Source organism: Caretta caretta, chromosome 6, assembly GCF_965140235.1.
Source record: "Caretta caretta isolate rCarCar2 chromosome 6, rCarCar1.hap1, whole genome shotgun sequence".
Taxonomy (NCBI): Eukaryota; Metazoa; Chordata; order Testudines; family Cheloniidae; genus Caretta; species Caretta caretta.
The window spans coordinates 17,565,141-17,592,020 of NC_134211.1; the positions used below are offsets into that span (position 1 = coordinate 17,565,141).

The following is a 26,880-nucleotide window of genomic DNA, read 5'->3' on the forward strand; positions in this document are numbered from 1 at the left end:
ATTGTCATAATCCTATTATAACCATACCACTATGATGAATATGGGGTGTGGTGTCACACCTCCCACCCACAAAAACTGAACACCCCTCCCTTCCTCCCCCCCGGAAATGCACGTGATGATAGTTCAGCCCAGAGGGGAATGTTAGACTGACAAGCCATTCTATTCTGATCACTTTCTGTAACTTGCGATCTTACTCTGTTAGTCTACGGTTCTTATTTTGCAGGCTATTAGGGTATTAAATGCTGAATTAATTGCACTTCACAACTAGAGACTTTTTCTCATCTTGAAATCTTAGTAATATTTATCTCAAGTACAACTCTTTTGAAAATATAAAAACATTAATTATCAACACTGCTATGATGTAGATAAACAGCTCTATTTCACAGGCTTCCACAGTGGAGGGGAAAATCAGGTAAAGTTAAAGGATTTGATCATGGTGACAGTGAATTATTGGCAAAACTGGGCATAGAATTCAGGAGTTTTTGGCTCCCATCTTCTCTTTCCATTAGACCATGATGCCTGCTTTGCAAACAAGATCTAAATGTTTAGTGAAACTTTTGAAGTTCATTTAAAGTTTCCTCTGGGTCCATACTGCTTCAAATAGCACTCCCTCTCATTCAGCCTGATTGCCTCCCCAAAAGTCAGTGGCAGAAGCCTTAGGAGCAAGAGAGCAATCAGTAATTCTTACCTCTACTGGCTTGTCCAAACAGATTTGTACTAGTACCCACTGAACCAGTCCACTGTGTCACGCTTAATGTTTCTGCCTGTGTTTACATGACACTTGATTACTAGATCTTAACTAAATTCATTCTTTCGTGTCTCTTACAAGGTGTCTGCCCCCTTGTGTTGGGGTCTTGAGCCTTTTACATCATGGACAAATTTACCTTTCTCCTTTTGTTCCTTTTTAAGTAGTTTGTATCCCTGAGTGGTCAGTCCCCATTCATTCTTATGTCCCCACCATGCTGGTTATCTTACATTTTCCAGACAGCATTGTTGCAACGTGCTGTCAATATTTGATTACTTCAATTTGATTTAATTTGCTGAGCTATACTGCTGTAGTTCTTCTGTTTTGGATAGCAGTTTGTTTATAATTGCTTTTCCTTCCTCTGGTTGTGCCCTGCCATCTTCTAGGCCTGCTCAGCCACTAATGGCAAAAGACATGTTTACTAGCTATTGACCAATCCTTCAATTATAAACCAAATATTTATCTTGTAAATATTTGAACATACATTTTTCTTGGCCTTAGTCTGTTCTCTATAGATCAATATTACCGACTCTCCTAAAAGCCGATACAAGCTCATTTGTGTAACACATCTTTGTGGTTAATGTGAAATTAGTGCAAGTTGACTACTTTGTTTTGACATGTTACTGACTTTGGTTACACAGATTTGATTTTCTTTCCCCCCCGTTACACTTTGCTGGTTTGATTCCTACTTGTCTGATCATTAGCCAGTCAGAACAAACACTACCCCATTTATCATGTTGCTGCTAGTGTAAAGCATTGGCTATGACAACGTTTGTGATTCCATTAGGAAATATTTGTTCTTCAGCAAATTAGTTACATGTGATGGGGGTTGTTTGATACATGAATTAATCTTTCTGCTGAAGACTCTCCTTTAGTTTCTTAAGTCCTTTTGTTCATGATACTAGTCTGATCTTAATTTGAAAACAAAATTGTATTTATTTGATGAGCACTTCTAGTAAACTCTAACCACAGAATTTAGTTTGATCCTGCTCTTTCTGTAACTGAAGTAAACATTCGTGCATGACCACTCCTCTTTGTATGTTTAATCTGTGTTTTAAATCTGCTGATTTTTAGCATGCATTTAGTTGGCAGATGTATGGGCTGTAGCTAGGTTGAAATGCTGCTGGATGTTTCCTGTCCTAGGAAAACAAAACCAAAATGAACAGTCTATATGAGGACAATAGACATTGTAGCCCCTGAAGAATGAACTGGTATGGTTTGGTGGTTGTTGATTGCTCCACTGAGGTGATTGGAAAAGGAAAGAGGGTGGGTTATGCCTCAACTCTTCAATTATGAGCCTTGTAGGCTTTGGTTTTGTTTGTTTAAATTGCTGCATAGAAGCTCTTTAGTAAATTCAGTCAAATCTGTCTCTGGTTTTCCTAGCCTAGACTGTAGGATTGTACCTTAATACAGTCTTGACTAGTCATTTGAATCAGCTTCAGCACCTAGTACTGGAGGTCATGAGAGTCAGGAATATAAATTAATAACCGTTCAACCTTCATTTAAGGAGGTTTGACTACATGTTTGAGGTATTCTGCAACATAAATGTAAAAATCATGAAAGATAGGGAATCACTAGTTAGCAACGCTTCAGATTTTCCTGCCTGTTAACTATCCACTGCTAACAGACGGATGTGTTAATTCTGCAGACTGTACACGATGGCAGACAGTTCATGAAATACATTGATCCAAATTTAGGAGTTGCCTTGCCAGAAAGAGACTATGGTGGGAACTGCCTTATTTACGATCCAGGCAATAAGACGGATCCATTTCACAACGTCTGGGTAAGAAATTGAAATGAAAAAGCTCTTGGCCAGTGAGCCTTAATGTTTGTGTGAAATGTTGCCTATTTGATCACACTATGTGCTGTCTTCCATATATGTTTCATTGCTGAATCCGTAATCCATTTATGCCTTTTCTTTAGTTTTAGACTCTTACCCACCGTTTTCCTTTTCTCTCTTGATGTTTAGTATTAATCAGGTCAAGATATGCATCTCTTTGTCACCAAATTAACTACTTTTGGAGCAGAGGTAAATTATTTAGCTGCTTGTTCAAAGTATTGATGTAAATCCATACCCATTCCTCTGGTCCTACTAGAGTTAGCTTCTGTTTACACTTAACAGTAGCATATTTAGCTCCTTTTTACAGAAGACTAAAAGTTTAAATGCTGTTTACATGCTACTGAGTGATCCATAAATTGCACGCTTTTGTATCTTCACCTGAGATTCAAGAAGCCATATGAACTTTGTTCCCAGGTCCGCAAGCCAGAGGCATAAAATCTGAAACCATAGGAATTGGTGTTAGTTATGTACACTGATCTCCAAGCTGTTTTGGTGGCTGTGCAGTGGACAAGGTTGGAACCTTTAGATCCGCTTCGTGCTCCTCTGCCACTTGAGCTTACCCATAACTATTTCACATTTGGGGACAATGTATACCTTCAGATCAGCGGCACTGCTATGGGTACCCGCATGGCCCCACAGTATGCCAACATTTTTATGGCTGATTTAGAACAACGCTTCCTCAGCTCTCGTCCCCTAAAGCCCCTACTCTACTTGCGCTATATTGATGACATCTTCATCATCTGGACCCATGGAAAAGAAGCCCTTGAGGAATTCCACCATGATTTCAACAATTTCCATCCCACCACCAACCTCAGCCTGGTCCAGTCCACACAAGAGATCCACTTCCTGGACACTACAGTGCTAATAAACAATGGCCACATAAACACCACCCTATACCGGAAACCTACTGACCGCTATTCCTACCTGCATGCCTCCAGCTTTCACCCTGACCACACCACACGATCCATCGTCTACAGCCAAGCTCTGCGATACAACCGCATTTGCTCCAACCCCTCAGACAGAGACAAACACCTACAAGATCTCTGTCAAGCTTTCTTACAACTACAATACCCACCTGCAGAAGTAAAGAAACAGATTGATAGAGCCAGAAGAGTTCCCAGAAGTTACCTACTACAGGACAGGCCTAACAAAGAAAATAACAGAACGCCACTATCGGTCACCTTCAGCCCCCAACTAAAACCCCTCCAACGCATTATTAAGGATCTACAACCTATCCTAAAGGATGACCCAACACTCTCACAAGTCTTGGGAGACAGGCCAGTCCTTGCCTACAGACAGCCCCGCAACCTGAAGCAAATACTCACCAACAACCACATACCACACAACAGAACCACTAACCCAGGAACTTATCCTTGCAACAAAGCCCGTTGCCAATTGTGCCCACATATCTATTCAGGGGACACCATCACAGGGCCTAATAACATCAGCCACACTATCAGAGGCTCGTTCACCTGCACATCCACCAATGTGATATATGCCATCATGTGCCAGCAATGCCCCTCTGCCATGTACATTGGTCAAACTGGACAGTCTCTACGTAAAAGAATAAATGGACACAAATCAGATGTCAAGAATTATAACATTCATAAACCAGTCGGAGAACACTTCAATCTCTCTGGTCACGCAATCACAGACATGAAGGTCGCTATCTTAAAACAAAAAAACTTCAAATCCAGACTCCAGCGAGAAACTGCTGAATTGGAATTCATTTGCAAATTGGATACTATTAATTTAGGCTTAAATAGAGACTGGGAGTGGCTAAGTCATTATGCAAGGTAGCCTGTTTCCTCTTGTTTTTTCCTACCCCCCCCCCCCCCAGATGTTCTGGTTTAACTTGGATTTAAACCTGGAGAGTGGTCAGTTTAGATGAGCTATTACCAGCAGGAGAGTGAGTTTGTGTGTGTATGGGGGTGGGGGGGATGTGAGAAAACCTTGATCTATGCAGGAAATAGCCCGACTTGATTATGTAAAGAGTTGTCACTTTGGATGGGCTAGCACCAGCAGGAGAGTGAATTTGTGTGGGGGGGTGGAGGGTGAGAAAACCTGGATTTGTGCTGGAAATGGCCCACCTGTTGATCACTTTAGATAAGCTATTACCAGCAGGACAGTGGGGTGGGAGGAGGTATTGTTTCATGATTTCTGTGTGTATATAAAGTCTGCTGCAGTTTCCACGGTAAACATCTGATGAAGTGAGCTGTGGCTCACGAAAGCTCATGCTCAAATAAATTGGTTAGTCTCTAAGGTGCCACAAGTACTCCTTTTCTTTTTGCGAATACAGACTAACACGGCTGTTCCTCTGAAACTTGAGCTAATGGAGTAACTGATGGTAATAGCAAGTTATACTGCAGGTGCACGAACACTAGAAGGGGACGAGAGACCCCTTTTACCCATGGATTTTATATCTGTTTGCTGACAGCAGAGAAATGGTGAGCTTGGGAAACATGGGTTTTGTTCCAGGCTCCTGAGGGGAGCATGCTCTGGTGAGCACAGACTCTTCTGCTGGTTTCCCCGCATACTGACCCCTGGCTTTTGCCTGTACCTCTACAAGCTGTCTTAGTCCCTGTTCCCCCCTCCTGTCCCTGCTTGAAGTTTCTAATTTAGCTTTAGATCACATTACCTGAGTGTTTGCAATACTTCATGGGTACAGAGAGGCATATGGAATTTGCATATATTTCAAATAGCAGCTAAGGCAGTTGAAAAGATTAAGTTCCACTTCTATATTACCTAGATAGAAATGCAGGCCTTGAAAATTAAATATTGATCTTCTGTATAACAAATAACCTAACATCTCTGCTTGGTTTATAGGACAAACTGGATGGATTTGTTCCTGCTCACTTCCTTGGCTGGTACCTAAAAGTAAGAATCAGTCCCCTCTATGTTCAGATATTTTCATTAGTGCTCTTCTGCTTTCAAAGCTTGACTGCTTCTGTTTCAACGTTACCAGTGTTCAGAATCAATTATATTAGGCAGTCATCCATGAACTAGTTTAAATAAGTGTTTGCATAATAATAACTTATTTTTTTCTGACCGTAGTAGGTTGTTTAATTTCTTTTCTAAATAACATTCCACTAACAAGCTTCTGCTTCCACAGAGATGATTCATATTAAGGTCAGATGGATAAAACAAAGAATATGCAAAAGCAAAGTCCTTTGTTTTCCAAGCATCCTGAATGCTTGAGTGATCTTAACATAGACTGTGGAAAAGATAATGTGCAGTACAGGCTGTGGTGAAGTTACAGGCTAAGCACTTCACACTTTCCAGATAGCTTCTAGTTCATAACTTAAAAATACTATAAAGGGGCAGTGTCTTAGTCATGCATGTACCAATCATGGAAGAAATGCCAGCTGAATTTGTCTATAGCAGAACATGCGCTGTATGTCAGTTACTAAACATTTAGGTCTAAATGTGACTATCCTCTGTTCAAGTGAATTTACTAACAAGTTTTACTTTACCTTGCATCCCTTGTTGATCTCTTATTCTATGTCCTCTCTTGAACAACGTAATTCAGGGAACGTTAAACTTGAATTGTAAGATAAATCACTGTTTTCATTTTACTTCCACTCCCCATTCAAAAATGCAAGGCTTGACATTGAATAGAAAAGAGCTTGCTAACCTATATAAGGCTTTGTTTTGAAGCATATGTGGGATATCAGAGGAGTACTTCTGTTAGTCTGATACTCCTGGATATAGAGAGACAATTCTCAGAATGCGAATTCTGTTGCATTCATGTAATAATATTTTCTCTATAAAAACAAATTTGACCAAAACTTAGGCAGAGTGTGATTTCCTAGAAAAATGAGGGACTGGGTGAAAAGACATAGCACAACTAGTAAAACAAGGTTTTTGTAGGAACTAAAGGAAGTTGGGGTAGGATACAGGACTTGGATCTCTCTTAAATCAAGCTATTAGATTTGCTCCAGGTGAAGAAGAGTATAGCCTGTATCGGGGTCATGTGGGAGAATGTCCTCTACAGAGAGGTTTATTTGATGATGTGCTTCCTGTCCAACTGTTTGTTTGTCCCATCTCTTAAAACAGATGAGCCAGATTCGATCACCTAGGTGCACAACAAAGCAGAGATTTGTGTACTGTATAGCAAAATAAATATGCCTCTTGTATTCCTCCGTAGTCATTAAAACATTTCCTACGCCACTTTAACTTTTTATCTTTCATACTACTTGAATGCAAAAGTGAGCGCATTCTGTTTTCAGTTTTGCTTGTGACTTGAATAATTAAAACAAACTCTGACCTGTTCAGCACCCTGACTCCCCATGAAAAACACGGAAAAATTAAGGGTCTTACTTGTCAGTACTTTACTTATGTGGATCTTTTATTTCATCATCGGTGTGATCCCAGGATAGATATTGGTTGCACATTATCAGCATAAACATATTTAAAAGATGTCTGCTTCTTATTGGCTTTGCCAGGTTTCAGTCAGTGTAGCTGATCACATTAAATATAGAATTAAAGCACAACTTAACTGCCTGAGATTAAATGTTAATATAGCTCTAAATGCTGTTATCTAACAAAAGGTATGTGTATATTTAGGTGATATAGTTCATAGTCTTCCATATGTAGCAGGTTTGAGGAAAGCATGTTTTAAATAGGGGGGGCAGAAATGTGACTGGCTATGATTGCCCTTACTCTTCCACCTCAGGACTGTGCCTTTTTCTCTGTAGTAAAACTGTGTCCCAGGTCTAACACTAATCTATTGCTGGGCAGGTGCTGTACTAGTAGAAAGAAAGCTGTGGGAACCCCAGCCATGTGAGAAGTTCAATCTTTAGCTGCTGGCAGTAAAGGAGGGGCACTTCTTTCTCCTTTCCTGGCTGCTGCACATAGGCAGCTCTCCCCCCTTTTGGCTGGATGGGGGGAGGGGGACGGATTTATATCCTCACCTTCTGACTGCTGGGAGAGTGAGATCTATGCTACACTCCTCCCGGTATCCAAATAATGATACGTTTACAACCACCCATCCGTATGAATATTCCTCTCCAGGAGCTACAGCAGTACGGTCCGTCTGTCCATGCTCATGCTCCTGATCTTGCTATTTCTAATGCTGTAAGAATGCTGCTTACAAACCTGCTGCATTTTTACCGCTACACCTTGCAAGACAGTGCCAGTCCATCTTCAATCCTAAAAGGAACTGTTTGGGAAGAGATCACTCTAGTGTCTGCCCAGTCCCAACTACACTCTGTATTGTTGGCTCCTTTTGAGTAAATCACTGATTGGGATGGTTTTGTTTTTTTACACATGAAAAATCTATACCTGCAGTTTCCTTTTCCAGCCCCTCCTGATAGGTGAGGAGTGGGAGTGCTGTTCAGATGTGTGAAGCAGGATCAGAACAGCACCCACTGAGTTAAGCTCACGAAAGCTCATGCTCAAATAAATTGGTTAGTCTCTAAGGTGCCACAAGTACTCCTTTTCTCCTTTTTGCGAATACAGACTAACACGGCTGTTACTCAGAAACCTGAGTTAAGTGTGTCACTGAGAGGTTTAGCCTAAAATATGTACCTGGATCTTATAGGAAATTTCCACTTAATGCTTCCTATGCAGGCTTACTTGGAGATGTGATGTGAGTTTGAGTGAACACAGCTCTATTGCTGATTTGAGGGCAGTTGGCTGCTTTGAGAATTGCATTAAGCAAGCTGGAAGAGCCTTTCCTGAGCAGCCCCAAAACACTGCTGGCTACTGCCACCTTCACCTGGTAGCAGAGGCACATAGTAATAGACTCCTGCATTTGACTTGTATTTCCTTCTGTTACTGTATCCTGCTTGTTTGCTTTTATTCTTTGCAAGATATTCTCCAAGATAAATTTCCCTCCCTTTCTTTCTTCAGACGCTAATGATTCGGGACTGGTGGATGTGTATGATCATCAGTGTAATGTTTGAATTTCTGGAGTATAGTCTGGAACATCAGCTTCCAAACTTCAGTGAATGTTGGTGGGATCATGTATGTACTGCATTCTGTATATCTTAAATGCTGAAATCAACTTGATTATCTGATCTATCTATGGCCCAAATAGACATCTAACTGTAGTGACACTGTGCTATGGTACAGGATTGATGTAGCTGATGAGCATTCATGTGCTATCTATCAGATGTAAATCTGTTCAGTTGTATATGCACATGGAGGTGATTGAGTTTTAGCTCAGTGCCTACTTCCCCCTTTTTTTAACAGATTAAAAATGTGTATTTGTTGCTTAGTACAAAACCCTTCCCTTGTTTTATGATTGCCCAACTATCAGTGGATGTATAAATACCTTTACTGACATACATCTGTTCTGTGGAATGGTAGCCCTATAGTACACAATTAGATGTCCGTCCATATTTCTCTCTGTTCCTGCATATGTTGTACCTTCCACACTAATCTATACTCAGTGTACAGATGTTTGGATATGTCTTTCTGAAGACAGTATAAATCACAATATTTGAAGATTGAGGAACACAGAGAAAATTACAGCCTTGAATGTAGTGTGTGGTTTTTTTATCAGTTTCAAATGTGCAACTTGTGTTCAATCTGTCTTCTTTTTTTTGGGGGGGTGTATTTTGAATCTTTTATGAAAACCCATTTTGACTCTATTCATCTGACAACAAACATAGGTGCTTTTTTAAAGACATTGCTACTGTACAGTAAATTAAATCTGTCTTAACTAGGTCCCTTCTATTTGTTGGGAGTTCAAATTAGAAAGTCATCCACAATGCCATTTAAATAGTTTGGTCTTGTAGTGCAGATGGGAGCATGCAATGTCTCAAGTTAGACAAAACCAAAATCTTGGAGTTTAGTGTATCTATTGTAGCCTTAGATGTCTTAGGATACTTAACACTTAGATTTTTAAGGCCAGACGGCACTACTATAATCTAGTCTGGCTACCTTCACAACATGGGCCATACAGTTTGAAGTGTGACTTCATCTTCTGCATGATGCCATCAGACGCAAGTGTTCAAAGTTTGCAACAAGCTTCCCTAGACGTGATGCTATTTATCTATAATTTTTTTTGTATAAATTAATTTTTTATGTAATGTCAACTCTAGGAAAAAGTACTTTCTTATTGTTAAAGCTGTAACATTTTTTAATGTTTGCTTTATCTTTTTAAACACATTCCTAAAGAAAACAAAGAAAATATCTATTTGATCAATAGATAGCAGTATTGGAAGCTGTCATTGTAGAACTAACGTAGTGAGCAACTTTGAGAGATGCTATCACGTTTTGAATTAAAAAAGCAGCCAATATTCCCAGCTCTGAGACTCTTCTCGGGAATTAATGCTGAACAGGAAATAGAGGGCATGGGAGAAATTCAGGTCTCCCATGAACTTTACATCCTGAACCTGGAGACACATTATCCAGCTGGATATGTAGGGAATGACAGGCTCAAGATCAAGAAACACCTTAAATACCAGGCACAGCAAAATCCCAGTGCAACACAACCTGGTAATACTCTTTATTTGGTGTGCTTTAAGACGTTCCCACCAGAGACAGGGTGTGTGGAGCCACAACCATAATGAGCAGTGGGAGATCAGTTTACTATAATAGGACTGATATATCAAGAAGAAACTCATCCCTCTGTTTAAAAATCTGGTGTCCATCAAATGCATATTGGGGCAGCTAGACTTTCAGGAAGTATGAGGCAGGTGTCCAGAGAATCTTAATATAGGATGAACTAGCTATAGTTCCTTTTGCATGAAAACATGTACCTGCACATAAAAGTATATAGTATTTACATTTTCTAGCCTTCACTAGACCATTAAGCTTCAGTTTTGTAGTTCTGCTGCTTAAATACCTTTTTTTTTCCTTTTCAGTGGATAATGGATGTAATCCTATGCAATGGATTTGGGATTTATTGTGGAATGAAGACTTTGGGATGGCTTTCTTTGAAAACGTATAAATGGCAAGGACTTTGGAACATTCCTACGTACAAGTATGCCACTTTAGAAAAATTTTCCGTAACCAAAAGTAGCAGAACTCAAATGAGTTTGGGGATTTTACTTCAAATATACTAAAATACTGAATCATAGGTGAAGCTTTATTTGATTAAAGGCTTCAATTTGTATGCTCAAAACAAGAATCTGTAATTTAATTTTGTAAATAAACCTGATATTGAGAATTTTGTATGACTTTGTTAAGCTAACACACTCTGGGTTTTAAAGGGACATCTTAAGGAAACCTGCTCACTTCTGTGTGAAGGGGAGCTTTTGCTCTGTTTGCCTTATTAGCATTACTGAGGCTTATGTTGGAAATATGTAAGGGCCTGTGTGATGAAACAGACTTATGTCATGAAAGAGCCAACTTGTTCTTTTGGGTTTTGTAATGGAGCAGCAGTTGCTTAATCTGATTTTCCTGAGTAGGCAGCAGGTTAAAATACTATCGGACTCCGGCTCCTATTAAGAACCAGCTTTATCTTGAGACAACAATAAAAGCTATATGGCAACTTAGCATGTCTTCAGCCTCTGTCAGCCTCTAAAAGGGATGTCTTGTAACTTGAGCTCTGATGCCAGCATTCTTGAAACTTACTGGTGGGTGCTGCTCTGTGCTTACCTCCTTGTTTTCAGTTGCTTGAGTTAGGCTGGCATTTAGAACTCTTTAAGCAGCGTTGGGGACAAGTTGAATCGCAGCCCCACAGATGTGAGTCTCAGAGCTTCAGCCTATATTAACAGAGAAAGAGTTTTCATCATGTCCCTGGTGTCTTAAGTGAAATTATTCTGATTATCATATCTGTAAATGAACAGCTGGAGAGAGCTGTAGTTTCAAGTCTGGGGTATGGAAAAGACACGAGGTAGGGACTAGATAATTTAGGAAGTCTGACTTATTAAATGCAACAAAATAATGGACACTATACTAGCATCTTTTTTGTTTCCAGTTTTTCTGACCGCGTGTGAGGGTGCCATTTTCTCATCAGTGATCAGAGTTTGGTAGTAAAACTGGCCTTTTTGGCTACATAACCATCTGCTGTAGAAGCAAGTTTAAGTGCCCGTAATACCAAGAGTTCCAGAACTGAAATGGTGGTGGAAGATCGTGCTGCTTGTTCTGAGACTCGTATTTCATTAAAATCTGTGCACATATGATTGTGAAATTTGGGCAGTTAAAGGACATTGTGGTTCTGTAACCGAAAAGTGTATTGGGTGAAGATTGAAGCCTATGCAATAACTAGTGGGTTATTTTCTGACCACTGATGCTGAGTTAAATATTAATGTGAACTTTGTTTCATGTAGTGATTGCATTTCTGAAAATACATCCTCCTGCAATGGCGTCTTCCACATTGACTGTGAAATCTAGAAATGGCAGAGTTGTGTGGAAACCAGACACGTTTATAGATTAACCTAAAATAAATACAGACAGGAACTGTAGAATGCCTCCGCTCTGTATAGAAAATATTTTGTGAGCAAGGGTGTACTCTAACCTACTTATGAGTGATCCGGTCAAGAACATTCAAAGCTTCAGTAGAGTTATACCATTATTTCTTCAACTCCTAAGTTTTAAAAATGTCCTTTGATAATAGTTATGCTGTAATGCCATGCGCTGCTAGTTCTGAATTAGGTTTGTGGAGACTGCTCTTACTAGATGACACCTAGGATAGGACCTATCTACTTAGTGCAATGTCTCTGTAAAGTTAGTTTTGTAAAAATTTAGTTGATATGCTGTTTAACAGGTTTTTAAATTAGAGTACGGTGACTCACTGCAGCTTTCATATAAAGGTGGGTTTAATACAGGGGAAATAGAGGGCCCCTAGCTCAGTGCAGAAAAGTTTGGTGGCTTGAACTGATGCCTGATTTAAAAATTTTTAAAATGTGTTTGTAAAGATTGGATATTTTCTGTTCCTTAAAACTGGTGTAAGAGTGATGTGTGGTGACTTTTTTTCAGAGGTAAAATAAAGAGAATTGCTTTCCAGTTCACACCCTATAGCTGGGTCAAATTTGAGTGGAAGCCAGCATCCAGCCTGCGCAGATGGCTAGCAGTTTGTGGCATCATCTTTGTAGTAAGGAAACTTCTTTTTAAACTTAACTGATAAAATGACTTGTTTGCAGCACTCATAAATATGTTAATGGTAATTTTGTTTTTTATTTCTGCCAATCCTAGCCATACTGTGTGTGACACCCTGGAATTGGGACTGTCTATATTCCTGTCTGTAAATTGATTTTTCAAAAATATTTTTAATCTTGATTACTGAGTGATGTACTTCAATTCTAAGTAGTTTAACATGCATGCTAAGCATGATTAAATTAATAAAGTGTGCTGCCCAAAATGCAGACTTCATATGAAAATATCCCTTTTGTTCCCCACTTCCAGGGGAGTATTATCAAATTAAAACTGGAGATAGCTTCAAACCAGAACCTTAGAGCTCAGCACTTCAGGCTCTGGGCACTATGGATCTAGAGCACAGTGTTTTGGCTCAGGCCTATCTAACTAAAATATCAAAGAAAAGATAAGGTAACTAAACAATTTGATGTTCATACTGGACTCTGTTTTGTCTGGCTCTGTTCTCCAGCATGACTTAAATGTATTTATATAGCTATCCCAGAATAGTCACATATCCAGAGTAAGTGGAGAAATGCAAAAACGCAGCAGACTGAAATGCTTTTGATGCTTTCTCTAGATATTGGACTGTATTATTTACATGATACTATATATATATAATCTGTACATTTGATAAGCAGATTGTTCTAACAGCTGCGTAATCACTTTGTAAATTAGCAGAGGATGAATGATTGCTGTGAAAATCTGATGGCATTTTTATTTTAAGGGTTGCCTAGCAAATTTTTCTAATCCAATTTGCTTTGTGGGGCATCTTAGATTGTTATGTATTCTAAATTTACTCTTTTATTGGAGAAGACAAATGGCAGGTTTGTGAAACTGTCCTTTTGGAGCAAGTAATGTATTACCTGTAATTAACAATTTGTGGGAGCACCTACAACATACGTTAGGCACTTTGCAAACACATAGATGATAGTCAATTTGAATAAAAATTCAGACCACCAAACTTTCTGTTATATAAAATTCGTTTTGTATGTTAGATTCATTTGCCACAATGGATTTGCTCAGATTGATACAATTTTTTTATGGGAGTTGAAGTAAACGCCACTATTAATAAAACATTCTGCATATCTATAAAGAGGTCTGGCACCCAATATGAAAGTAACTTTCATGCACAATAAAAAGAGCCAACCGTTAGTTGGCTGTGCCTATTGCTAAACCTGAAGAAGCTGTCAAGTTCATGTTAGCCTGGGGCAAACTCAAGTCATAGTGATTCTCTTGACAAAAATGGTTTGCATCTGATTTGTGATGCTTCATCTAGCAGATATACCTCAGATTTAATCATTACTTGCTAATATTTTTCATTATATATAATTTTTGAAGCAAGAAACATCCTTCAACTCAGTCTACCATAATAACCATAACTGAAGTGGATCCCCCTGTAGGGGTTCTTTCTGTCACTTTAAACTTCAGTTCATCTACAAACTCGTTCTTAAGTAAATATTTAACTACTGCTGCTCAGTGAGACCTTGTCAGTGACACTTGTGTAATTAGTGCCCAAAACAGGATCTGTTGCTTTTGTTTCCTGGTATTTTATGTGCATCTATAATCAGCTTCTTCAGTGGCCATTGGAAGAACAGCATTTATGCTTTTAGGATTCATTAGTGATAGTTCTAAAACTATATAAATCACCAGGTAAACTTGGTTAAAAATAGTTACAGTTACTGCCACACTTCATTGGTGCCTCACCATGTGCTGTACAAGAACATTTGGTTTTTTAAAAATACTGTAATCATTTCCATGCAGCCCCCCACAGAACCCTTTAATGTTCTTATGGCACGTGACAGGTCCTCATATCTTGATGGAGGGCATAGCATGAGCGGTGGCACGGAGTAGGATGTTCTGGAACAGTGGCAATAACTTTAGCTCAAGCTTTAACCAAGTCTTGTCCATGGAATGGGAGAGCAAAGGAAGCCGAGGAATCCTGTATCCCCACTTTCCTTTGGACTCCTTTACTTCTGGCAGCCCTTTAGAGAAGGCATGGGGACTGAGACTATAAAGACCTGCTGACTGAGTCAGTGCTGCTGAGATCGGAAGGGTCCAGGTGGGGCGTTATCTCGGGGGCACGCGCACGCGTGTGTGTGTGAGAGAGAGCGAGAGCACGCAGGAGAAGGTGGTAAAGGAAGCACTATGCGTGATTATGATGAACTGCAGGAAGTTAGCTGAGTGAAGAGGGCAGGAAGTGCTAGTGCTTCTTGAACATCTCCTTGGTCCCTCTGCTTCTGGCAAAACCTCCACCCCTATTCCCCGCATGAGCCATATGTAAGAACTCCCAGGAAGAGGAGGCTTGTTCCCCTGCTCCCTCAGACCATTCTTGATATTAATTTTGGGATGCTCATCTGGGCCTACAACCCCCATTAGCTTTAATAGGCTCCCAAATTCTAGAGCGATGTCCTGGCCCTGTTGAAGTCAATGGGAGTTTTGCCATAGTCCTCCATAGTGGAGCCCAGATTTCACCCCTAATCTGGATATTAAGTATAACTGTAATTGCCTGGCATTTTCAACAGTACTTCAAGATGTGACTGGAAGGTAGCTCTGCATAATGCCAAGCAGATAGGCATGTTTTCTAGTTGCTCCTTGTGGGGCCCTCTCTGTACAAGTCTGAGTACAATTCTCTATTTTAGGAATAAATATGGGGGTGGGGGTGGTCCAGGCTTTACTCACTGAACCTTTTTAAATTAATTTATTAAAATGTCCCTTTTTTTTCTCAGTTTTTACTGGCAGAGCTGAACACATTTTACTTGAAGTTTGTCCTGTGGATGCCACCCGAACACTGCTTGGTCTTGTTACGACTTGTCTTCTTTGTCAATGTTGGAGGTGTGGGCATGAGGGAGATCTACGACTTCATGGATGACCCGTAAGCCAGTCCTTTTTTTTTGGTGCAATGTCAAGCTTCAATTGCTTTCTTTTTAGCCTTGCTGCAGCTTCTTGATGCAAGTACCATAGAAGTGGATCAGTCTTTTGGGGCAAAGAAGCCTTCAGCTCTGAGCACATGCTTTGTTTTCCACTGTTTACCTTGAGTGTTAAACATATCCCCTCTTGTAGGCTACGTGTGCTAGATAACAGGTGTCCGTATAGACCATTTTACATACGCAGTATTAAATTTCAGTTTTTCTTGAACAAAAAGTTACCATATTCTTTTCAAATGTTTATAGAACATTTTCATTACCTGGAACACTTTTTTTGTTTGTGCGAGGCAGCACTGAACTCCACTTTCACATTTACAAGCCTGGTGCTACAGTCCTTAGACTTAGCTTCTAAGGACTGCATGGTCCAGCCCTAAACCCTTTTTCTTAAAGGTGCTTCTTTCTTGAGCTATTTTCCAACACTTTTCTGGTCCTCTGGAGCTTTTGCGGCACCATCTTGCAAATCAGAGGACCCTCTAGTGATGCATTTTAGGTCAAAGACTCCCCTCCCCCACAACAGTGCATGTACTAGTTACCTGTCAGATTGCTCCTATTTCAGCATCGTATTTGTTCTTGCTGCTTTTATTGTTTCTGCAGATTGTAAGTTCTGAGACTGCTTAGTTCTCAAGTTCAGTTTTTCTGTTAATTTACAGTGGTAATGTCACAGATTGGCTGACCACGCTTCTTAAGGTTGACCCTACCTCTGGCTGCAAGGGATGCTCATTGTCTGTCACTGACCAACACAAAAAGTGTCTGTGTTGAGAAGTTAGGGTTTCAACACTCCGAAGATCAGTTTCACTTGCAAGGCTTTGACTCACAGTACTGGAAAGAAGGGTCAACCCCGATTATTTAGTTGGATTTAAGGACATTCAGCAGTAACAGGTGGTCCCCTGCCCTCTGGTGTTGGATTTACTGGTTTGGGACATGCCTCCCATTTTGAAGGTAAGAGATGGTCTCTACCTCTTATTGGTGAGCTCCTCTCCTTAGCAGCACACCCCATCATCTGGTCCCTGTGTTTGGGTTGAAAAAGCAACTCCTTTGCCCTCTGTTCAACCACATGGCATAACATTGAGACTTGAGAATCATCAGTCACTAGTCTCTCATTGGCAACATGCTGAATCAGCATTCTTTTAGCAAATTGAGTCACAAAAATGAGGAATTCATCTAGTGACCAGACAAACTCAACCCAAGTACCATGTCACCACCACCATCATTAGCTACCTTTTTTGTTTCTCTTGGTAGGTAAGGTGACTGCCATCAGCACATTTGAGATTCAGTTTTTCTGATTCATCAGCAGACCTAACTTCCATAGGTTCTTTATGGAAGGCTGTGAATCTAATGCCACTGGTATCTCATTGATATCCTCTGTCTGCTTGGTCTGATTGTAGTTCCTTCGTGCTTCCCATACCCTCACATGAGAGATGGATGACATTCTACTCCTTTTTTTCACCACCTGTCTTGGTGTTTGTACCACTCCAAATCACCTTGAGTCAAGAACCCTATTGATGGACTCTTCCAATTTTGAATTGTAAGAGGAAGCTATTGGTGAAGAGCAGGTTGTGCTGCAAACTTACTCCCTAGGTACACTCGAAACACATCCAGTCTGTTCCATTTGAAAGCTGCTGTGGCCTCTCAACTCTTTTTAAAAAGGGATAAAACCTAGGATATTCCATTCACCACCTGTTGCCTGAATCAGAGTCAGGATGCCTTATTCCTGGGTGATAAAACTGTTGCAGAGACAGCCAAAGATTTAACCAGCTTCTGTAGTCCTACAGTATTCAGTATAGGAAGCAATGAAGCTCTAAACTAAGACATTATCTTCTCTCCTGATTCAGGGTCATTTATAGTCTTTTCAACCATTTTAGATCCAGAGTGGTTAGAACTTTCTGGTCCTCCTCATAGAGCATCTAAAATTTACATTAATGGGCCGTGAGACTTACAGTTTTGGTGCTGTGAGGCTTTTGTCATTCTGATATTCCACTTGTCCCATCAAAATTGGTGTGTTCCCACAGTTAAGAGCAGAAAAGCTCTGAATCCAGGAGGATTCTTCCTGAAAGAATCCTCTGGTGCAGTGGACTTAACTACTAGGTGCATGGCATCTGGAGTTACACTCTCTCTGTATCTTCCTGTTTCTGGTGTCAAGCCTTTTTCAGAAAGCCTGGAATAAGGCCATGGGCTTTATACTTGGGCCTTGAGCGGAAGAGTGACTTCTGTTAGGGGGCTATTCCTTCACCCACTCACTTCCCTGGTCCTTCTCGCATGAACAGAGAGCAACAATACCCGAAGTCCAAAGGTGCAAACAATTCGATGTTTATTGGGGTGAACTTCCAGCAAGCATCATTCCAGTTTCCTTCCTTAGTATCCTCCTTCCCAGCTCTGACACCACAGAGCCTTACACCTGTGTCCCTGTTACCATTCCTGCCCTTAGCCAAACATGATTCCAATTTCCCCAGCCCCATTCCCTGTTCCCATTTCCCCCACCCGCATGCCCACCCCCACCCCCCTACTTCCTGATTGACTGCAGACTATATAGTAAAACTTGAGTTCTGCTCATGTTCCTGAAATTTAACTAACCAATCCTAACATATTGTAACATGATTATGTACCCAATTACATCCCACCACCTTAATTAGTTTACACCCAGCAAAATTAATTATACAGCAGACAGGAACAATCACAGAACCAGACAGATTATACAGACAAACAATAGCAAAGTGGGAACTATAATGACAAAACAATACAGAAGTGTGGATTTCACATCCCAGCTATTGATAAGTGAGTTCTTGCCAGACAGGATGCTATCAAACTAAGTTTTCTTTTACATTTTCTAGGCACTTCCCTTTCTCTGGAGGTGATAGGCACGATCAGGATAGGATTGTATTCCTAACAGCCCAATAGCACCTTATTTCAATGTGACTAGTTTGGAATGTGAAGATGTGACCGTTCGCTTCCCAGCTTATGGCTGCCTCTGTTGCTTAGCCAAAGGCCTTAGCCTAAGAACAGGTCCTCAGACTGTCACAGTAAGAGAAGGCCCTTACACTGGCAGACAGTGATTTTGATTCTTTCTTTTATACTTCTATAACTAGCCAAGTGATAAGAATACACCTAAATTCTTAGAGTATAGGCCTTTACAGACAGATCTGAATATCTATATCCTAACAACTTCCCTTTAAAATTCTTTCCCAAACGAAGAGCACGTAACTAGCTTGTGTTCCTTCAACATTCTCAGTCTGAGTATGGCCCTTTCATCAATGGTCACCTGGTACTCTTAATTCTCCTTCCTTAGTTCTCCCACAAGCAGCGTTCCTCAAGGAATGGCTTTATAATCAAGGCACTTGAAAATAGCTAGCTTTCTGCTTTGCTGGCCTACTCTCCTCAATAGGTGTAGGTCAAAACAAGGTTTTTGAAATACTTTTGGTTTCTCTCTCTCCCCATTTGTCAATCTATATTTCCATTTTAGCTTATTTAATCCTAGTCACATCGAATAATACTTTGTACTGTGGCTCCAAAGGTCCCTTGTTCTAGAGCCAGGAGGCTTTTTTAATTTGGAGTATGTCTCTCTGACTCCATCTGCATCAGACAGCAATTTGTGCTCCATGTACCCTATTTTGTTTTCCCCAGAATACCCAGACCATTCTGTCTAACTTGAGATAGAGCGATGGTGTCAAACACGTGGCTCTCAAGGACCACATGCTTAAGAAAAATGTGTATTTGATTGAGTGGATGTGTTCCTGGGCTGTGTCATGCAGTTCTGCAATGGGGGAGGCAGTAGAAGGCACCATCTCCCCTGCTGCGTTTCACGTAGCGGCTTGGGATGCACTCAGAATGGAAGACCAGGGGAGGGCTGGGCAAAGGGAGGGAGCATGTTGGCGAGTGAGCACAGAATGAAGGAGAAATAAGTAAAAGTGTGAGAGGCTATCAGAGGAAACAGCTCTCCTCTTCATGATGAATGAAGAAAAACGCTGGATTCTTCGTATGGTTTGCCTTGTCTTTTTACCAAAGAGACAGAGTGGGAAGGTGTCAACAGTAAAATTCAGTCATCTGTATTAATGCTTCGGTTAGTGAAATTTTTGTTTTGATTTTGTGTTGTAGAAAACCGACAAACTTTAATTTAGAGACAGGAGCTGCTGGTAGAAGGCTTGACGATTAGCTGTGAGAGGTGGGAGGGAAGAGGAGGGTGCCTAGAAAAATGTAGTGGCAGTGTCGGTAGCTGTCATATAAACCAGGGACTATCTTTTTGTTTCATTTGTACAGTGCCTAGCAGAGTGGGGGTCCTGGTCCTTGACTAGGGCTTCTAGGCTCTATGGTAATACAGATAGATAGTAATCCCACAGTTGTTTTTGAAAGAATGTATACAGTAGAAAGTGAATACAGAGAATTGTTGGCTGAGCTAGGTGAAGTGTGGGCATCTGCCTTCCAAAGCATGGTACTTGGCATAGTTTGATTTGAGTCAAATGGCTTTTTATTGTTAGAGATCTAATTTTTTAACAGGTTTTCTGAAATTTGTTCCTCATGGGCATGTAAACTGTGAGGTGGGAGGTCCCAAAACTCAGGCTGCCCCTGGAGCCCAAAGTTAAAGCCGCAGTTAAACAGCCCCTTAGCCCAAGCTACTTCAGCCTGAGTCACAGGCGAGCTGCAGGATTTTAATTGCACTGTAGACATACCCTAGCAGACTTATTGCCTTGGCTTCTCCTTGTAAGTATTCAGAGGGTTTGCTTACAATCTTGAGTTTTAGTAGGGTTTAGTTTGAGTGTCCCTGATTACTTCAAACGTACACAGTGTTGCAATGCCCCTTTTGCTTTCCTGGTACTTTATAAGGACTAATTCAAGGGGAGATTAAATACTGAGAATGTTTATGCTTGTAGATAGTTATGCCACCAAAAGCATTGTAGCTCCCTTGCCTCTTCCAGTGTCTTATTTTCTGATATTAAGCATCTTGCTTTTAAGTCCCTTAAGAGATGGTCAGATAGGACTAATTGGGTAGCTTTTGTTTGGAAGATAATAGGGCTCAGAATATAGTTAAATCACATAGTTACTTAAAGGCATTAAGTACTGTATGTAACACAGTGTGGATTGTGGCTTAGTGTTCATAGAAGATCTGGAAGTCAGAGTTCCTCTCTTATAACCCCACTTTCACCATCGACTGTCTATAATCTTGACTTGGTCAGGTAATTGCTTTTTGCCTGTTCACAGATCTATTGAAATGGAGGTACTTGCCTACCTTACAAAGATATGGAGGATTAATTCATGTAACGTGTTCTCAGGATCTCTGAAATGGGCTGTAGGGGAGGACAAAGTATTCAGCGTTAGAGGGAAAATACTTTGGCATGCCAATCTGTAGTATGTCCGTACATCCATAGTAATGGTTAAGCGTAGACATTCACGCAATTGGGTAAAGATGAAATATGTATTCCTATCCTCCCTCTTATTTTTATAAAGGTATTTTCCATTGTACATTTGCTACTAAAATACTAATCGCTTAATGTCTGTGTTTCAGGAAATTCAATAAGAAGTTGGGTCAACAGGCCTGGCTAGTTGCTGCTATCACAGTCACAGAGTTTCTGATTGTTGTGAAGTACGACCCTTACACCCTAATGCTGTCCCTTCCTTTCTACATTACCCAGTGCTGGATCCTTGGAATCATACTTGTGCTCACCTGGACAATATGGCGCTTTTTCATTCGGTAAGCAAAGGTGATAGAGCTCAGATTCCAATGAGCACCGGTACGCCAAGGCCAGGCTTAGCCAGCCCATGTGAACAGTAGCTTATTGTGGAACAAAAACTTTCAAAGTGTATCTTTTAAAAACCCTATAGAATTTCGAGTTTCCAGGGGAAACGCATCTCACAAACAGCCTACTGCAGGTATACAATATAAAGTCTGTTTGGGAGACTAGATTAGGTAGTCTTCGACACACAATATCCACAATGCTTGACTCTGTTTAGTATAATTTAAATATAAATGTAACCAGAATCCTGACAACCAATTTATAACTACTTGTTTTAAAGAACTTAACCAGAAATCTGAAAGCTAGTCGGTGACCCTCACACGGTGTATACTTTTGAAGGGAAGACCAACTGTATACATCAGATGCTCAGTATGCCATGGCCACAGCTGTCACAAGTCATTAGGGATTTTGGGTGCCCAGTTTGAGACCCCTTTTAAAGAAGACCAGTTTTCAGAAAGTACTGAGTAACCCTCCCTGAAAATCAGGCCTCATGAAGACTTTTCTCAAGTTGGGCACCAAATTCACTGGTGACTTTTGAAAATTCTGGCCTATATTTTTAGACCATCTAGCTCTGTTTCTAAAGTTACTTTCTGACACTAATGTCTTTTAAGGCTACATACATGCCAAACTGGAATTATTTTCAAAGCCTCATTTGAATGATCAGAGTGCAAATATTGTCTGAAATCTAAGTGATAAGGCCCTCATCAAAATGCAAAAATGGCTCATGATTTTTATGCAGCTTCATAATAATAATTAATAATGCTGTATGGTGACCAACCACTGGAAATTTCAGCCCAAAAATAATTTGAGAAAATTTCTGAATAAACTACTGAAAGTAGGGGATTAGTTTAAAAGTACAATCTCAATCTGGATGAAAAACTCCAGTAGTTAATACGCAAGATATTTACCCTGACTGCGTGTACAAAAATGCAACAGTTGCAAAATATATTGTATGTAACATAGTGGGAATGTAGTTGTTGTAGAGATGGTGGGTGGGAGATGTAACATTTCCAAGATGACAAACATATATCTTTGACAACCACAGCAGGTGCATATACATGATCTATTGATTTTATATGCTCTTGGCCACTTGCCTAGATGGCAGGGCCCCTTTCAAAAGGTTACATCGCTCTCACTAGAGTGCAGAAGGTAACCCAAGCTGAACTGCTTGTGAGCGTGATGTGCACTTCCCTGAGCATCTACCACAGGAGCAGGAATTCTCTTCTCCCGCTAAAATATCTTAATACAGAAGAGAGACTAGTTCACAAGCACTTCCGGCAGCCAAATAGGAAGCATTACTATGTGTGCCTGGCAAACAGTTTTCCTGCATGTTGTCTGGGGACAAATGCATGGCATGTATTTTCTCCATGGGACTAGCCCTAGTATTGTCACTTGGGAAATAAACAGCTGAAGGTGCATAAGTCCAACTGCCCTCCTGGTATAGTGCTCTATAGTCAGGGGAAATGAAGATGGTAACAAAGGTCAAAGAGTTAAATAGACCAAGGGTGAGAGGACCAAAGGTAAATGTGCGTTATAAGTAAGGCTACATTTTAGTCACTGGTATTTTTAGTAAAAGTCATGGACAGGTCATGGGCAGTAAACAAAAATTCACAGGCCCGTGACCTGTCCATCATGGGCCTGTGACCTGTCCATCGCTTTTACTAAAAATACCACTATGACTAAAACATGGGCCTGGGGCTGAAGGCGTTCTGGGGGCGCTGCAGATGCTGACCTGGGACCCTGCTGGTGCTGCGGGGGTAGGGTGGGGAGACTGATGTGGACCCCTGCTGGGTTCTGCTGCTCCTGCCACAAGTGCCAGCTGCCACAGCTCCCATTGGCCGGGAATTGCAGCCAATGGGAGCTGGGGGGCGGGGCCTGCGGACATGGGCGGCATGGAGGCTGCCACGCATGGCCCCTCTCCCTGGCACCTGCAGGGCCATGCCTGTGGGAGCCAGGAAGCCCCCCCACCCCAAGTTAAGTGCCCCCCCAGCCCTGAGCCCCCTCCCACACACCCAAACTGCTGCTGCTGGCCCAGGGGCTGCCTGAGCTGGGCAGCCCTTGAACCAACACTGGTTGGTGCAGAAGTCACGGAGGTCACGGAAGGTCACGGAATCCATGACTTCTGTGACACTCACACCCTTAGTTGTTAAAGTGTGCTACTTTGCTGTTATCCAGGTTGAGAGTTTTCCCTAGTTTCCTGACACACAATCTAAATATGCATGCTCAGTTTGGACACTACTCAAGTGAGACAGCACCTCTGTGTGAAGAAATAGAAGATGTGCCTTCCTTGTCTATACTCAGTCAATGGGTGTGGTCAAAGGAATGAGACCAGCCTATGAATCAGGTCCTGCATGGCAGCTTCCCCGCTACACTTGTGCAGAATTCAGCCTGTGTTCATTATACTTCTGGACATGGTGGTAACTATTTGTAAGTACTAGCACTAAATGTAAATAAACTTTTTTCATCAACTGAATCTGTACCCTTCCTTATAGGATAAAGGAAGCCCGTACAAACTTAGTGCTGTAGCATTAATCAGAATGAACCAAATTATCCCTGTCATCATGACACCAGGATATATTTGTCCAATTGTTTTTATTGTAAATCTAAACGGAATGCTTGTTTAAGTCAGTACTAACAGTCTTGTTTTGTTTTTAGTGACATTACCTTGCGGTGTAAGGAGATAAGACGACAACAGCAAGAGCACAAATATGAAAAGGACAAATGCTTAAGCAATGGTGATGGACATTCTCCAGTACCAGATGAACAAAATGGGAACAAACTGAGGGAAAGAAAACTTTGAACTCAAGCAACAGACTAAGGGCTAAGAGAGCAACCTATGAAAGTCAGCTTGTTTGACTTGACTCTCAACCTTCTTCTACCTAGAAAACTTTCATTGTTTACCCACGTCTGAAAATCTCCTGGGAAAAGATGTCACTATGACCCCCTTCTAGTCAAAGCTGGAGAAAGACTACAATAGACAGAAGTCAGAACCTACACTACTGAAAGAAAGGATCTTTGCGTGTGTGTGTTTTTATAAATGTCTGTTCCTTGCAAAATCAACGATTATGGGGAGTTTTAAATTTCAATGCAAAGGGAATCCAGTGATCCTATTTCCAGTGACCCATGATATATCAGTTTTGACACTGTTTGGTAGGCCATTAGGAACACCCATTTTATGGACTAAATATACATGGCACTGAACAATTTTGTATTTCTGCTGAAACTACCTTGAGCTGTGAAGTAATATATGTAATGTTGGTTTCATCCACCTATTAGCAGAAGTTCAGGGACAGAACTGCAGCAAGATAAACTTAGTGATGTGACTGGAGCGTGTGAACAAATTGCGTAACTTGCACAGCATATAATACAGCACACAATTGTTACATCCCCTATAATGCTGGGGTTTGCTGCCTTTCTCAAAGCTGATTTGCATTACCAGGATGCAACCTATGACTGTTTCATAGTACATCATAGCACTGATTATTCAGAAAACCTCTCCTTTTTGGTTCATTTTTATCCAGGTCATCTCTCAACATAATCGAAGTTTAGATCAGAAAGTTTACTCCATTAGGCAATGGAGGTTAAGTATTACAAACAGAAAACTGGAAGTTAATTCCATCAAGGTCTTAAGTTATTTGCCTTATACTTACAGCATTATTTTTCTTTGCTTGCCAAGACCGCTGCATTCTTTGCTTCGGCTTTGAAGGCAGGTCAAGTTCTGCCACCCTTCAGAGTTGTCCTATTCCTCCCAGTGCTAGGTCTCGGCTTTTAGCAACCGTAAACCAACTGGAAAATGTACATTCTGCCGGCCACTTGCACAATAAACAGACACTAAACGCTTTGCTGTCCTAGCTGATGAAAGAATAGGGTTGACTTGATCACTTGTAGCCCTATCCTGAGTAATGAGAGAGAACCTGCTGTCCAGGCTAGCTAGCATTCTTGCCAGTGACTGTGTCTCGTAACAAAATTGGAGAACTGGTGTTTATTTCTAATGTCACTGCTCCTAGAACGTAGTGGCTGCAGTAGAACATAAACTTGTCCCATATTGTCCTAGATGCAGGCCCTTGTACTGTAACAGACTGAAAACTTTAACCAACTTTAACTAACTTTTTCTAAAAATGCAGCGGTCTTATCTGGCTATTAATCATATACACTACTTTTGAGAGAAGCTTATTTATACAGAAGAAAATAATATAAATACGAAAACAGAGTAGAAGCTCAGAATTTCCAAATCGCTTTACCCCAAACTTTCAACGGTAGCTGGAGACTCACAAGCCAAAGCTGCTGGCTGCAGCAAAGCACAACTCTTTGACCCATTTTGGGCGTATACTTGAATGGTAAGCGAAATCCGTGTCTCTCCTGTGTTGACAGTGACACAATACTTTTAAACAACGTGCAACAGAGTAGAATTAAAAATTTTACAGTATGAGTGCACCTAAAAAGCTCGACAAATGAAGCAGAATTTCAGGGCAAAGGAGGCAGGGTCAATGGAGTATGGTGGCTTCCCTTCATGATGATGATGATCAGTAAATTGAGGGGAGGTTGATCAGTCTGAGGGGTCATATGAGGCTTTTCCCTTGATTGTGCTAATGTGAGCCATTAAACAGCTGCTGTTAAGCTTTAGGATTTATCTGCTGTAACGTGGTGATGAATGCTATGGCTGTGTAACTAGACGTTAACAAATCCTTAAATGGACAGAGGCGGAGTTGAGCAAATCATTTATTTTTAAACCTTTTTCCACCCCCAAGTATTAATTTTACACATTCACATTTATTCATACCAGTCTTATCAACTGTTGACTGACTGTTAGTAGGTAGTACTCATGTACATGTGCTAATGTGGTCCCAGCTGAGCAAGACTCAGATGTGTATCTTTTCATTCACTGTTTGTGCTAGTTCACACCATTGTCCCTTTTCTGACTTGTCTTTGGGTGCGTAAACATTCCCATTTTGGTTTCATGATTCTTGCAGGTGGAATGGGGAGAACTTGGCATTTTACCCCCCCCCCCCGGACTCTGATATGCAAATTTGAAGGAATTATGGAAAATGCCCACTTCCTAATTCCAAAGCTGGTGTACTAGACAAAACACTAATTTGTGTCTATCTACGTTCACTTCAACATGGAGCTTTTAAAGTTGCAGGCAGGATAACTGAACAAATAAAATATTTGCTGGTGTATTCTTGGGTACAACCTGTCTGTGGTTTACTTTCACACTACCTATGGTAGGTATGGAGTTGCATGGCTAATAGGCCATCTTGTGCATTCCTATGAGCAGAAAGCACCATTAGATTGCCACTACATGTAACGGGATTTTGGACAAGTGGCCATTAGTGTAACAAATTTGTCCAGATGTTCACGGCCACATTTCCATGTGGCAGTCCCCTCCCCTTCCCTAAAAGGTAACGAACTTTGAATGAAATGGCTCTGAATTAAAAGATCTTAATCATAAAGTGAAACAACTTGGGTTATTCTAAACTTACTAAAATTATGTCATGTTCTTATTGCTTCCCTTGTGGGGATGTTTTGCATTGCTGGTGAGCTCTGGCCATTGAAGTCTTACTTGTTTTTAGGAGTCCCTTATAATGTATGCTTCCATGCACCACTGTCTAAGGGCTATGC

The 26,880-nt window shown here is 40.8% G+C and overlaps 1 protein-coding gene across 3 annotated transcripts in view; it reads left to right on the top strand.

The window, feature by feature from the left end:
- The window catches only part of PTDSS2 (phosphatidylserine synthase 2), a 72,621-nt gene extending 46,170 nt beyond the window's left edge, over positions 1-26,451 (top strand). The window contains exons 5-12 of one of the 3 annotated variants that reach the window (XR_007357191.2): positions 2,394-2,528; positions 5,412-5,462; positions 8,439-8,552; positions 10,400-10,518; positions 12,459-12,573; positions 15,341-15,486; positions 16,189-16,477; positions 21,033-21,160. Coding sequence is in view for 2 of the 3 variants with exons in the window: in XM_048853833.2 (XP_048709790.1) it covers positions 2,394-2,528; positions 5,412-5,462; positions 8,439-8,552; positions 10,400-10,518; positions 12,459-12,573; positions 15,341-15,486; positions 21,033-21,218; positions 23,917-24,061 (1,011 nt within the window). In the remaining variant the exon portion in view is untranslated. Of the gene's footprint in view, positions 1-2,393; positions 2,529-5,411; positions 5,463-8,438; positions 8,553-10,399; positions 10,519-12,458; positions 12,574-15,340; positions 15,487-16,188; positions 16,478-21,032; positions 21,219-23,916 lie in introns of those variants that run through there. The other 2 variants (XM_075129294.1, XM_048853833.2) reach the window with 2 other exon arrangements.
- The last annotated feature ends 429 nt before the right edge of the window (positions 26,452-26,880 follow it).